General features: G+C 37.0%; 1 protein-coding gene across 4 annotated transcripts in view; it reads right to left on the reverse strand.

Annotated features, from left to right (window-relative positions):
- LOC121869356 (homeotic protein Sex combs reduced-like) overlaps positions 1-15,118 on the reverse strand; it is a 120,668-nt gene that overhangs the window by 84,967 nt on the left and 20,583 nt on the right. For 2 of the 4 annotated variants that reach the window (XM_042370687.1, XM_042370688.1), the window contains exon 2: positions 8,398-8,421. The exons of the other annotated variants lie outside the window; for them this stretch is intronic. In XM_042370687.1, the coding sequence (XP_042226621.1) occupies positions 8,398-8,421 (24 nt within the window). The remainder of the gene's footprint in view (positions 1-8,397; positions 8,422-15,118) is intronic. 4 annotated transcript variants of the gene reach the window in all.

A 15,118-nucleotide genomic window follows, 5' to 3' on the forward strand; every position in this document is an offset into this window, starting at 1 on the left:
ACCGATATCAAAGTCTCCTAAGAGATACCCGATATACCCAATGTAGTTGTTGTATAAATAGCCTGGTGCTGTTTACAATACATAAACAACTCTTGTTTGTTTTGTGGCGTCGCATCGAATTTCATTAGGAGGCGGAACTGTCATAAACAATTCATTAGGTGTGCGACATTTGCATTGTATTATCACACGGGATTATGTTGTTGATGCTACTACGGGTAGACACAAGTCGTTCAGGTCATCGTAAAATGTTAATAAAATGAGATAATAACGTTGTAATGATGGACTTAGGAATAACAAGGTGTTAATTGAGTGTATGTCTGGTTTGTTTATTCTTTTATTTACGTCTCCATCAATTACATTTATACAGCAGATAGACATATAAATATATTAGAGAAAGAGAGAGAGAGAGAGAGAGAGAGAGAGAGAGAGAGAGAGAGAGAGAGAGAGAGGTATGGAAATTAAAGGAGAGAGGGGAATGCAAATAGAGGGCGAGGGGAATGAAGACTAAGAAAGAAAGGGAGAAACATAACGAGCATAAAATGACAGAATGATACCGAAGTAGAAGAATAAGAGTTATAAATAAAACAAAAAGGAGGAAGAGGGAGAAGTGAGAGGGAAGAATAAGAGGGAAAGAGGGGGAGGGAAAAAGAAAAGAGCGAAGGCAGGAGTGTCTCTCCAACAGAAGCCGAGTTTAGTAATCTTTTCCTTCCCATTTTGACGGAGGTGGGAGTTTTAATCCGTCACCCTCCCTTTCCCTCCCCCTTTGAGTCTGACTCCCTCGCTCCTTCCCTCTCCCAATAGGGTCTGGCCTCCCTTGCGACTCTGGCCTCCCCAAAGGGAGACCGGACCCCCCCTGAGGGTGGCTCTGTGGTCCGCGCTATGGGCCATTAACTGAGAGAATCACTGAAAGTAAAACAAGTGGGATTTCCCTTCGTCATGCGCTGTGTTACTGTGGGTGGACGAAGGCCAGTAATTGTTTTTGTTTACTCTGATAAAAAACAGGACAGAACACACACACACACACACAATATATATATATATATATATATATATATATATATATATATATATATATATATATATATATATATATATATATATATATATATATATATATATATATATATATATATATATATATATATGTTCTTTGTTTGGCAAGATGTAGGAGTTTTCGGTGGTCTTTTGAAATCTGTGGAGGTTTGCAATGATTTGTGGTTATCTGTTATCGTCAGTGACGGCCTGGAGAGGTCTGGTGTCACGTGTGGTAGGAAGCTGCTGCCTGTGGTGGCCTCCTGTGATGTGTGGTAGGACACTGGGGTATGTGGATATTCATAATGCTCTGTAGTGATATTTCAGAGATCTATGGTGATGTACAAGCTCTATGGTGAGATGTACTGTTATGTAGTGATACCGTTATGTACAGTACTCCGTCTGGCTGTTATATGTTGTAGTGTCGAGGAGGATCATGCCATTATTATTTACTAAAGTGTATTATTCTTCAACAGTCTTAAGTATCACGTAACGGTGATAATAAATTGTCAGATGATATATTAATTTAAGTTTAGAGGAATACTGATTTTTTTATGTTCCATATCATGAAAACATAATAAATAAACGACAGAAGAACACACACACACACACACACACACACACACACACACACCGAAGTGTAACCCTGTACAATAAATTGTCTAGAACTAACTTAATAATTGTTTAATAAAAAAGTCCTACATAATTACTCATTTAAATAGAAAGAATTATAAACCCACATTTATAACAAGAGGGGTAATCTTCGCTCTCTCTCTTCTATACACTGGAAGTGGTGTCGTCCAGTCAGCGCGAGAGTGGGCCTCCGACCAGCTGATCATGTAAACAATAGCGTGGTCTGGCGGCGGCTCGCTGCTACGTGTCCGGGAACGCCACCCACTCATCAAACACCAACAAACAATCAAACAAAGTTCCTTGTTATCAAAGTGCCCGATAAAACAAACCATCTAATTAGCGGAAGGCTGATGATGGTTTAATGAAGCCGAGTAACGTAGTGTTAGTCCATCTTCACCCCTCCCTCCCCCCCTCCCTCCCTCCCTTCTTCTCTCCCTCTCTCCCTTCCTCACAACTTTCCTCCCTTCCAACCCTCCACTATACCCCATCTCATACACTAAGCTCCCTCCCTTAATTCATACACAGAGCATATTTCCTCCCGTGCATCATAGACCTATGCTAGTCTCCCTTACCCCCTTCCCCTTTACCGAGTCTACCCTCTCTGTTCCTCCTCTTACCTCTATCCACTGATTTATCTTCCTCCCTTCTTCCCCTGTCTTCCCCTTTTCGAACGTTCTGTCCATAGATCGATTTATTGACAATAGCGAAATATAGCTTTATGGAACTTGATCTCGGGGCGAAATACATTTGCATCAAATTTCTAGAAGATTCCTAACCTAACCTAACCTAACCTAACTTAACCTAGCCGTTACCTTACCACAAGAGTACCTATCATGACTTAGTTAATTCCCCCTTTTTCTTCCTCACCGATTTATTCCCTATTTCCTTCGTATACATTTCCCTTCCCACCCCATTACTTCCCCGTTCCTCTACCCAGGCACCACATGCTTGCCCTTTCCCCTCTTACTTCACATACACCATCCGATTTATTCATTTTGCATACATTTATCTATTTCTTCCTCCCACTCATTCCACTCAATAATAATAATAATAATAATAATAATAATAATAATAAAAACAGTAGATAGAAGGAGATTTTTTTTTGAAAAATAACAAGAATAGCTCACGAATAATTCCTCCACTAAACGAAGCCATAAAACAGTAAAGGCTAATTAAATCCCAAAGCCGAGGACATTAATAGACAACAATAATAGACATGTTCGGGATAATCCTAATGGGAACTTAAGTAACACTCATAATTTTGTTATTGTAATGTGATATATATTTTCTTAATTTATATATTTAGTTTATATTTTCCGTTCTGTTACGTCATAATTTGTATACAGAGATTTTTAAATACAAAGAATCGGATTATTTGTCAATATAAAGTGATGTCAACATAATGTACACACTAGACCTAATCTTATAACTTGTTACCATCAGTGGAACAAACAAACTCTGACGTAGATCCAACGTATCATAATGTTATAATACCACTGTCTGATTATAACTATTCTTAATGTGACTAATATGAGCGAAGTAGACCCAGCTCTCAAGACACCAAGTCCACGAACTGTATGCAAATGGAGGTTCAGTCTGGGTTATTACTGAGTAGTGGTGGTGCGGTGGATACCCTGGGTAGGCTGGACCCCGCTGGCCAATCACAGCCTACCATCCCTACTATACCATCCGCTGATTGGTCACAGGCTGCTTACCTTTCTTGGGTATCTCCCGGTATCGCTAGCCCATACCTACTACCGTGATTTTTAGTTGTTTAATTTCCTTCGTTAACCTTGTAGTGGTAAGTGTTTCTCATATGCCTGTTTTAAAGGATATGTATTGGGCCATTTACTACTAATGTTCTGTACGTGTTAATTCTTCAATATATAAATACGCTATAAATATGTAACTAATTAGAGTAACGGAGGAGACCTTGTTTACTTTTTTCTTTGGTGTTTCAGCTGCCAAGGATATAAAGTTCACTACATCTCTATTTCGACAAAGGACAAGTTTAAAGAATCAGAATGAGATTTCTATAGAAATTCTGTTTTTTATTTGTTTGTTTTTATTAACTTTGTTCTTTATACAGTATACCTATATGAGGTGAACCTAGCCACGGGGGTTTACATTTGCGCTCATTATGGTGACTTACATAAGTGCGTGCATGAGGACACACAGGTACAGGTGTGTATAGAGTCCATCACACGGGACCACAAGCCCCAGTCGCTGTTGGACAGTAGCCAACACATATCACCGGCCAACACCAGAAATCTGCGGTATTCTTCTTAAATCACTTCAAACACAACTATTCCTTACTCTCAGCTTATATATATATATATATATATATATATATATATATATATATATATATATATATATATATATATATATATATATATATATATATATATATTATTTTAGTTATGTGTGTACACATACTGCACAGTAAACATTCTCAATCTGGATGACTTAACGTCATGAAAACAAGTAACACTGTCAGACGACTTAAAACAAAAGAAAAACATTAACCATCTAAAGTTTGGGTATTTGCACATTAAGACGAATAGCCAGAGATAGTGAAGATGTGCCTCAGAACACGCACTACGGATTGTACCTTCTCGGAAATGTGAGTCGCAAGATTTAAAACTGGCTGGTCTCTGACGCGTGCAGTGAGTGGTGGAGGAGGAGTAGGCGGCGGCGACTGGTCCTGTGTTTATGGGTGATTATTGGACAATTGAGGTACTCTAGTGAGGGGGAGGTGGCGCTAAGATGTTATGTAAAGTGAGGGAAGAGATTCAGGCGTGGATAACAGGTGTGAAAAGACAGAAAATATCATTTTTCATTTGTTTACAGCATTCCCTGAGGACTATTATATATATATATATATATATATATATATATATATATATATATATATATATATATATATATATATATATATATATAAACCAGCATAAAACGTATGACCTGTGCATGGAAATCAATCAACGAACCAATCAATCAATCAATCTCCATCATCGTAAAATCATCCTCAAATATTTATAGCTCGGGTATCCTGCCCTTCTACGCCTCTTCAATATCTCTCAATTTGAATAACACCCTAGACCCCCCCCCCTGTATTCTCCCTTTGCTTAATTTAAATATCGACGTATTCCACCCTATAGCTCAATTTAAATATCGGCGTGGCCACCCTAAACCCGCAGCTACAGCAGAAGTAGCAAGAGTCGTAGGTCAGAGCTGGAGGGGGGGTGAAGACTGGAAGACACTAGCCATTAATGTGCGTTTGAGCAATGTGAGGGATGAACTTATGGTGCCTTTAACCTCAGGGATGGATATTGACCTCATTGGTTCATCTCATCGACCGACACCTTCGGACCTAGCAGAAATTTCATCAGAGCAGAACGAGAGTCGTGCGGTGTGGACAAAAGTCGAATTACCTTGGAGCGGGTCTTAGCCAAAACCACACCGGAATTTCTGGGAACTGAGTCATCCGTGACACGAACGAGGAGGAGAGAGAGAGAGAGGTGGGAGCTGTGTGTGTGGGTGTTATGGTGACAAAGAAAGTTGAAGAGAGAAGAAGTAAAAGGCGGCGAAGAAGATAAATATATGATGAGAGAAAGAATGATGAAAACTGAAGGTATCGTCGGATTCATTAATTCTCAAAAGTTTAATCGAAGTTCCGGAATCGATGAGGTTATGAGTGAGAGTGAGAGGCGGTGAGAGGGACAGTAGGACGTATGGGTGAGAGAGGGAGGAAACATCACCGCAGAAGTGAAAGTGTGAGAGAAGAGGGGAGGAGGAAGAGGGGGAGGGGAGGGGAAGAGAAAAATAATTAATGTTCACTCATGTCTTCTCGTTATCAGAGTGAACAGAAGCGTGTTTTATGGTGTGTCTATGTGTGTGTAAGTTCATGTTAGAAATTCAGACTTATCACAACTAACACAAAAGTAAGAGCAATAATGTATTAATATATAGAGAAATATTGAGTAATGGTCAATCACAACACACACATGTCAATGCAATCTATTATGTGTATATACTGCAATAAATACATAAACAACAACAAATAATAATAAAATATAAAATAACAAAAATAATAAACCCAAATAATAGCTAAATATCTTTAATTTCATCTTTAACATTAAATTTCATCGTCACTAAATATATATATTTTTTCAACTCGATCATGGAAACTCGGAAAAAAAAAGGAAAAAAAAAATCTTTCCGGGATTTCCCATGTGGTTACAGTGCTCAGGCCTGGAATTTTTTTTCCTCTCCCTGTTCGATCCCAAGAATTACTGTCAGTCTTCTGCAAAGTGAGGGAAATTCCGAGACCAAGTTCCTCTTTATTTACTCGTTTCTTTTGGTCCGGTCATTGTCATCTACGGAAGCTATTGTATGTGTGACTCTGACCGTAGGTGATGGAGGGAAGAAGAAGGGGAATAGGGGGGGGGGGTATAGAGGAGGAGGGTAGGTGATGGAGAGAATAAGGAGAGGGGGGGGGATTGGAGGGTAGGTGTGTTATTTTGCATGGGTGGGCCCAAGGATACCCGCATTGATTTGAGATTCAATTTACGTCGAGGAAGATAAATCAGTGTTTTTTTTTTCTTTCTTCTTCTTCTTGGTCTTCGTCTTTTGAGGTGAGACAAGAGGTCACTTGATTGGCTATTTGGTGTATGGGGAAGGACTGAGGCATAGTATTGTTGTGTTCCTGATAGACTCGTGTTGTTTACGTGCTATGGTGCTAATTAATCTAGTGACACACACACACACACACACACACACACACACACACACACAAACACACACACACTATTTGTTGAATTACCACCGTTACCATTACTACCATCACCATCACACCCACCACCATCACCACTACTCCCTCCATCATTGCCACGTCCATCACAGCCAAAGCCACTACCACAACCATCGCCATCACTACCATCACTTCTCCTACCACTATCACCACCACCACCATAACTACCGCTACTAACACCACGAATGCCACTACCATCTCAGATAACATTGCTATTACTCTCCATCACAATCGCCACCAGCACTACTACTATTACCAACATTACCACCATGACAACCACCACTACTACTACTACTACTAGCTCCCATTACTACCACAACTACTACCACCATTAATACCATAAGAACCATTCCCTTCCCACCATGATCCTTACCCATACCGTATAAGCCCAAATAATCTTTAAATAAAAACTGCGGTGAAAAAATATTCCTTTACCATAAATAACAACACAAAACAGTACTCTCATAAGATACAAATATGATCATATACTGTATAATATCGATCTTCAAATAACCAAACTTTGTGATTTTGTTAATATTCGGTGTAAGTTTAGTTTAATTTAGGCGTTCAGAAATTTTCTACTAGTTTCCAAAAAAAAAAATTTGAATCTTATGTTATTTTTTGTATGTTTGGTAAAAAATTTATATTTTATTTATAATTTATTCGTATTTTCTGAACTCAGGATAATTTTTTAAGTTGTATATTTTTCTTCTTTGTCTTCTTTTTTTTTTTTTTGCTTCTCTTTTCTCTTTCTTTTCCTCGACAAGAGATGCAAAATATAGAAAATGAGAATTCTCATTACAAAGATTGTATATTTCACTTTGAATAATGAGACTTGTATGTTTAATTTATGAGGGTTGAGGCAAGACCATTACTGAATATTCCTTGAGTTATACACAAAATACACATACTCTAAATCTCCAGAATTTTGGACTGTGACTGAATATATATGGCGCCGTTATGAACAAAAAACAATATCCACTTCCCTTAGATTCCTCCATTTCAAAATATATACCAATATAGTTATATATCGTTTTGAAAACTCAATGTAATTAGGCATTATATGACATAAATTTACAAATCGTTTAAAACAAATAATTGTCATTTTCCGCTGTACAGTATGATGTAACATATTATTCTAAATACATAGTACCATTCCCACGATAAAAGTTAATAAAATCAATTAAAAAATCAATATCACTTTCCACAATGCACTATGAATTAGCATATCGCCTTAAAAAAATTAATGCCATTATTTACAGTATTATATATTCTCTTCTCGTTTTCAAAAATCTAATGTCACTTTTTATTGCCTTTATAACTTGTCGTTTCAAAATGTGAGCGACACGTTCCAGAATATCATATGAATTTGCCTCTCGTTTCTAACACAGTAGCACCATCTTAGTGGCACCATCTACCCATGATCCTACACTGACAAACTCTTCAAGGAATTATCTAAAGAACTACTTAACTCACCTTACACCACCGCTTACAATGACAGAAGAGTTTTAACACAACAAATACAAACAAAAACTATGTACAGAAACAAAAGAGGAGGAGGATTTTAGCTTCTATGGGGAAAAAGATAGACTGATCAAGCTACTTTTGTCTTCACTGCATACAAGTATCCACAAAAGGGTAAAAGAGAATGAGAGGGGAAAGCGGAAGAGAGATAAGCAATAATAGAGGAGTGAGAAACGTAAGAGGGATAAAAGTAAACAAAGATACAAGAAGAAAGATGAATGATAGATACATAAAAACAATCTCATTGGTTTAAGGTAGGAATCATAATTAATAAAGAAAGATAAGAAGATTTATGTAGAGAGAGAGAGAGAGAGAGAGAGAGAGAGAGTAACTCGGTGTGGACTTCCCCCATGAAGAGATATCCTATCAGGACACCCTCGACCAATACTCACCCTCCTTCATCGCCTCCTTCTGATCTGGCAGTGGAAGAAACGGCTGTTAGTTGTAGCTGTGCTCTGTTAGTCTACTACCTTACACCATCACCTCTACCCACCACCCACACCCACCCACACCCGCACCCCCACCCCCACCCACACCCCCATCCACACCCACAACCACACCCATCACCCACCGCCTACCACCCACTGACACCTCAATCACCCGTGAACCAGATTATGTTATAGAATGTCAGAGTTTGAATCATCAGTGAACCAGATTAATCCAAGAGTTACAATCATCCGCGTGCCAAATTAACTTAAAAATCGGCATCATCCGTGGACCAGATTAATCAAGAATTCTATACCATCCATGAACGAGATTAACCCAATATTGTATCATCCTTGGATTGGGCTTTATTCTGAATCATCCATTTCCAAGATAAACTCGTAATTGATTCACTCATAGACACGATTAATCATAATCTGAATCATCGGAGTATCCAATTAAATCCAATATGAATCCTAAATACACTCAGCAACTTTGAATATGAATCATCCTTGGATACTACACTAACTATAATATGTATCATCCACATGCCATATTACCCTCAGTTTGAATCATCCGTGAATCATGTAAGCCTTATCGAGAATCATTTGGTAATTCCTTTAAGCTTGAGGTATTCGGAGTTTCATTTAAGTCTTGAATATCTAAAGAGGGGATGGGTTAGTAGGGGTCGAATCAGTCTGCTTAATTCGAATCCGTATTGTATGGATTAGGGGTAAATCCGAGATACAACTGACTGTAATCCAACTTAGCTCAATCAAAGTTGTCACTAATAAATATTCAGTTGAAAAAAATGGTAATTACAATAATAATAATAATAATAATAATAATAATAATAATAATAATAATAATAATAATAATAATAATAATAATCACAATAATCACAATAATAGTAATGATAATAATCACAATAATAGTAATAATAATAATAATAATGACAATAATAATAATAATAATAATAATAATAATAATAATAATAATAATAATAACAATAATAATAATATTAATAACAATAATAACAATAATAATAATAATAATAATAATAATAATAATAATAATAATAAGATAAAACCCCCCAAAAAATAAACACGAAATCAATAGACAAAATATAAATCAATCAAAATCTATAAACACACAGTTATCTTAGAACAATAAAAACAGCATCATAACCTAACCTAATTAACTCAAATCAGTATTCATCACACTCACTAAACCAAGACGATCTTCAGAAGTGATAAAATTAATGAAACGAAACTCCGATTAATTGAATTCACAAGATTTTAAGTCGAATAATATTAATAATACAATTCACTTAAAAAAATTATCTGATATTAATTTACTCTTACAAGACAATAAGAGATAAAAAGCTAAGAGAATAGAGTAATTGGAAGATAAAAATAAACAAAGAAATATATAGAGAAAGAGATAATAGGGAAAATAACTACAAAAACACTACCAATGACTAAAGACTCTCATTTGACCTTCAGCTCTGCACTAATTTGGTCAAACTGGTCCTGGTAACTGAATCACTATTAAGGGGTCATCTCAGGTGTACAAGGGTGACTTGATACTGTTTTTAGAGTCACATATGTGTATATGCATTTAACCTCTTGAGTACGATGATATTGTACTCAAGGGGTTACTGTAAATCATCGTACTCGAGGGGCTTGCCATCGTCCTCAAGAGGGTGAATTCATTGTACTCGAGGAATTAAATCATCGTACTCGAGGGGTTGTCATCGTCCTTAAAGGGTTAACGCATTGAATTCTAGGGGTTAAGTCATCGTACTCGAAGGGTTAAATCATCGTAATCCAAGGGTTATCAGTGTACTCAAAGTGTTAAATCATCATACTTGAGGGATTGTTATCGTTCCTAAGGGGTTAACCCCTTGTACTCAAGGGGTTAAGAGCCTACTTATGAGACAAGAATACCCCCATCATGATGTTAACTATGAGTATATAAGGTAAGCCCCTTAAAAAAATATATACAAATAACATGAACTGAGGAGCTACAAATGACTCCTGTCACACACACACACACACACACACACACACACACACACACACACACACTCCAAAAGTAATTTTTTGCCACCTTAAAACACCTACAATAAACCCTTAAGGCGGTATGTCTCCAAAAACGGTAGTAGGGAGCGAGAGAAGACGATAGAGACAATGGTTAGTATGCCAGTAGTGCTTCCTGAGTCGTGTGATTGACTGAACTGACTCACAAACACACCGATTGTAATACCCTCCTGCTTAAAAATCACCGTCAATTAATATCCAGTTATTTTAGTATATAAAAACCAATATAAGTGATTTATATAATTTTTTATATGACAATTTGAAGAAAATTCCTGTCAGTTCGTGTGGTAATAAAAAAAAATATTAAAATAATTTCATTAATATTCAGTTTGTTATCTCTGGGACATGAGTATGATATTAAGTGAATGTATTACTAATTATTGACCAGGTTTAATGTGATGTTGTTATCTTACAATGTATGTTATTATTCTTAATTAAGCTACGCGATATGAGAGTGGAAAATGACAGGTATAAAGTTGTCAATAAATAGACTACATGTAATAATTTTTAAATGAAATCAACTTCTCTTATGTTTTATTAAAAAAAATTTCATACTTTATTTTTTTTGCGTTTTGAGACGTTAATTAAATATAAAAAATATCATAAATTTATGGAAAAAAATATATCCCATACATCTAAAAGGAACAATTAGTATTTTTCGATGGCTGCGACTCCATATACTATCACTCGGTAAATAAAAATGAAATTAGAATAAAAATATAAAAAAATAGGACCAATGTAAATTACATAGTAGTAACATCAAACTGATTAATAAAGTGCAAAGTTTATAGTAAATAATTTATAGTAGCTTCCTAGTCTTATATATATAAAATCTAAACTCATTTGACAGGTGAAGTTAATACACGTCACAGCTAATACACAACATGCACACAAGGTCGCTATATTGTTTTCACATGTTTTTATTTTAGCATCAAAGAAACCCTACATTAAAGTTCCATAACGTCGCCTTATACAAGAACAGAAACATTATATGAAAAGATAAACAAAACCTAAAATAAAAAGTATCCTTGCAATAACAAATAAAATCTTGGCGTTCAAAAGTTCTTGGGATTAACCTCCACCAGCGTGATCCGTCATAACATAACACCTTGCTGTCAGGTTTGAAGAGTCTTGAAATTTACCTTTAGTATCACCTGTCAGTAACACACCACGAGGGAACCACAACATAATAATCGTACTGTCAGAATTACCTCAAGAAAGTACTAAAGCACAATATTTCTTCAGTCAAAATTATATCCAGAGATTACCACAACAAAAATGTAATGATGCGAGTGTCAAAGTCATAAGATCTAAAAATATTAATACTAACAATAAAACACAACATAAAGGCTCCTGTCAGATTAGCCTTAACTATCTTATTATCTGAATCAACATCAAAGGATCATCTCCCAAGTCACTGGTCAGATTCACATCGAGAAAAAATAGCACAACATATAGATCTTACTGTAAGAATTGTCAGCATTTACCTTCGGAGAGAGCTACACCAAGGTTTCTTGTGTCACCCGAAACAGAGTCACAAGAATCACAATTCCGAGTTACCAGTCCGATATACACCGAGACAGACACACAGCACAATGAGTCTACTGTCAGATTTTGGCCCCAGAAAGTACCAAAACATTATATATTTAGCTGCTGTCAGAATCGCCCCCAGAAAGTAGTAAAACAGAATAATCCTCCTGTCAGAATTAGAAAAGTCAGTGAGGCTTCGTGATAATCCCTGATACCTCTTAACTTTAGTAAGGAGGGAAGGGACGGAGGGAGGAGAGGGATGGAGAGAGGAAGAGAGAGGAAGGGATGGAGGGAGGTAGGGAGGGAGAGTGGTGGGGAATAGACAGAGGGAGGGAGGGAGAGAGAGAGAGAGAGAAAGAGAAAGGGATGGAGGGAGGGAGAGAAGGGGGGAATGGACGTAGGGAGGGAGAGAAGGAGGGCGGCCGAGAACCCGTGTTTCATATATGCAGGTTGAAGTCCCTCTTGGAGCATCACACGACAATTACTTAATAACACAGGGTGACAGAGAGAGCCTCAAACTCTCACTGATATGGGATTGCATCTCAAGGGAATGTCGACCCCTCCTCTTCATCCCTCCTAGCCCCCCCCCTCCCCATCATCCTCACCCTCTCTCCCTCTCCCTCATTCTCCCTTCCTATCTTTCTCCCAGTGATTTCTTTGTTTTGTTTTTGTGGTTTGTTTTTGTCTCTACCTCTTGTTTAGTTTTATTATGTTACTGTTAGTTTGTGTTTTAATTTCCTTTTATTTTCATTCTGTTTGTATTTGTGTTTCTGGTTTTATTGGCTATTATTTTGCTTTGCCTTTATGCATTGATTGTTTTCGTTTTTGGACTATTCTTTATCTTATTCAAAGGTTTTTCTAGTTTTGCATACTACCTTTCTCTTATTTATCACCTAAAAATCTTTCTTCTTTTCCCTACATTTCTTTCCACCTCTTTCTTCTCTGTTCCCTCATCACCCCCCCGTTTTCCATAGTTTCTTTCTGTTCGTTCCTCTCCACCTCTGCCTGTCTACCCTTCTAACTCTCTCTTCCCCTTCTCTTTCTCTCTTCCTCTCCCCCTCTATTCTTTTTCTTCCTTATCTTCTTCGATTAATTTTCAACCCTCCTCCCTATCCTTCTATTTCCAGAGTTTTTCCTGGACATATAACTTGACATAAATGTTATATAAAAATAGAAATTTGAAACTCAATTTGGATTTTGTTATTGATTTTACTTATCGACTCATTTATATATAATTTTGTTTCACTTGTTGTACTGAAATATACCCTATTGAATATGTAGCCCCAAAATGTAGGAATTTATCATCTGTGTTCAAGTGTTCTATGATAGCCGTAATTCAATGTCTTACACCTGAGCATATTTAACCTGATGTATTCACTAATGGGATTAAGTTAAATTTATTTAATCGTTCTTCAATACACTATTAAAAACAACTGTCACAAAAAATACACTTCAAAGGAAAATGAAAAATCTCGTTAAATTAAAAAAACGTGAAATTAATCTCCACGCAGTGGTGATTTTAGAAAATATTTAGGCCTACTCAGCCTAACAGATCTTCAAATGGAAAGAAGTTACACATTTTCCTGATATGAGGAAAGAAAACAGCAGTAAACATTCTATCAAAACCTGTAGATGGGAGGTCACGCTGTTATCTGGGGTATTAAGAAAGCAGAATGGAGAAACAAGACCGAACAAGAGAGAGAAAGAGAGATGGTGTGAGAGAGATCGTGTGAACGTGCAGTGGGTGAGGGTGAGGGTAACCGGCCGCTGACGCTGACAGGGACAAAGTGAGAGGCAAACAGTCATCTATAGACAGTTAAAGAAACCTTGCTCAACTCGTCGACAGTCAACCAGGGACTCGGAGTCTCAGGATCACTTACGACTGAATCCTACGTCTACTCATCCTTCTCCTCCTCCTCCTGGTCTCTGGATGTAGGAGATGCTATAACACCTCTTCTCACTGTATCACCCATAGTGGAGACTCAAAGAGGGTGTCACAATTACCCTGAGACTTCCCCCGTTCTCTCTTTTCCACAATTATGGGAAAGCAAAATATAAGAGTCTTTGAGAATGGTGACTGAGGGTTAGCGACCAGGGGGGAGGGGGGAGGGGGTAGAAGAAGGGAGGGTAGGAAGGAGGGAAGGCAGAGAGATGGCTGGTCCACCACTGGTTGTGTCCGCGGTACAGAAATACACCACAGGAGGTTCTGAGGCCGCTGACTTAACACCCATACACACACACACACACACACACACACACTCCAGCCAGGCAATAGGAAGGTCTAAAGACAGTGTTGTGGGTGGTGAGGGTTGAGAACGGTACAGGAAGGACAACATGGTATCAATAAGAATCTAAACAGCAGCAGGACGACACACAGTTATACAGTAGTGATAGAGAGTGAAGGGACTATGTAGTGATCTGTATAGTTAACTCGAGGTCTTGTAGTAAGTGACCTTTCATGAACACAGGGCTTATAGGATTTTAATGAATTATTCAAAATATGGTATATATGTATTTATAAGACTTGGCTGCTTATTCACCTACTTTAATTGTCTCTTGTTTCATGTATGTGATCACTTATATATGTATAATTAAACCGAGAATAGGGGAGAGAGAGACGTTAAGTGACATACTAACATCCTAAATATCACAAATTGTGTTACACTCAGAATGGTATCTCACCACAATAGCCTCAAAACCATCACAACAAATTATATTTTCCTTATTTATATCAACAGTAGTATATAAACATTAGATCAACACAGATAATATCTTCTGTTATACACATAAAGAACTATAGTCGTAAAATAAACTTGTTTGTTCTATTTCCTCCACAAGTTGAGGAATTGACTCGTAATGATACAACTCTCACATCATCATTTCACATAAATGATAATGACTTTTTAGTATTTACTGTTTATTTTTTTATATCGCATGGTATTAATCTATTTTTTTTTTCATCTATCGTCCAAAAATAATTACATCTACAATTTGTACATTTGAACGAAACTATTACCAAGGGTTAAGAGGGTTAATTTGGTACGCCTTATACATAAAT

The sequence above is a fragment of the Homarus americanus genome, unplaced genomic scaffold, assembly GCF_018991925.1.
Source record: "Homarus americanus isolate GMGI-L3 unplaced genomic scaffold, GMGI_Hamer_2.0 scaffold36734, whole genome shotgun sequence".
In the NCBI taxonomy this organism is placed as follows: Eukaryota; Metazoa; Arthropoda; class Malacostraca; order Decapoda; family Nephropidae; genus Homarus; species Homarus americanus.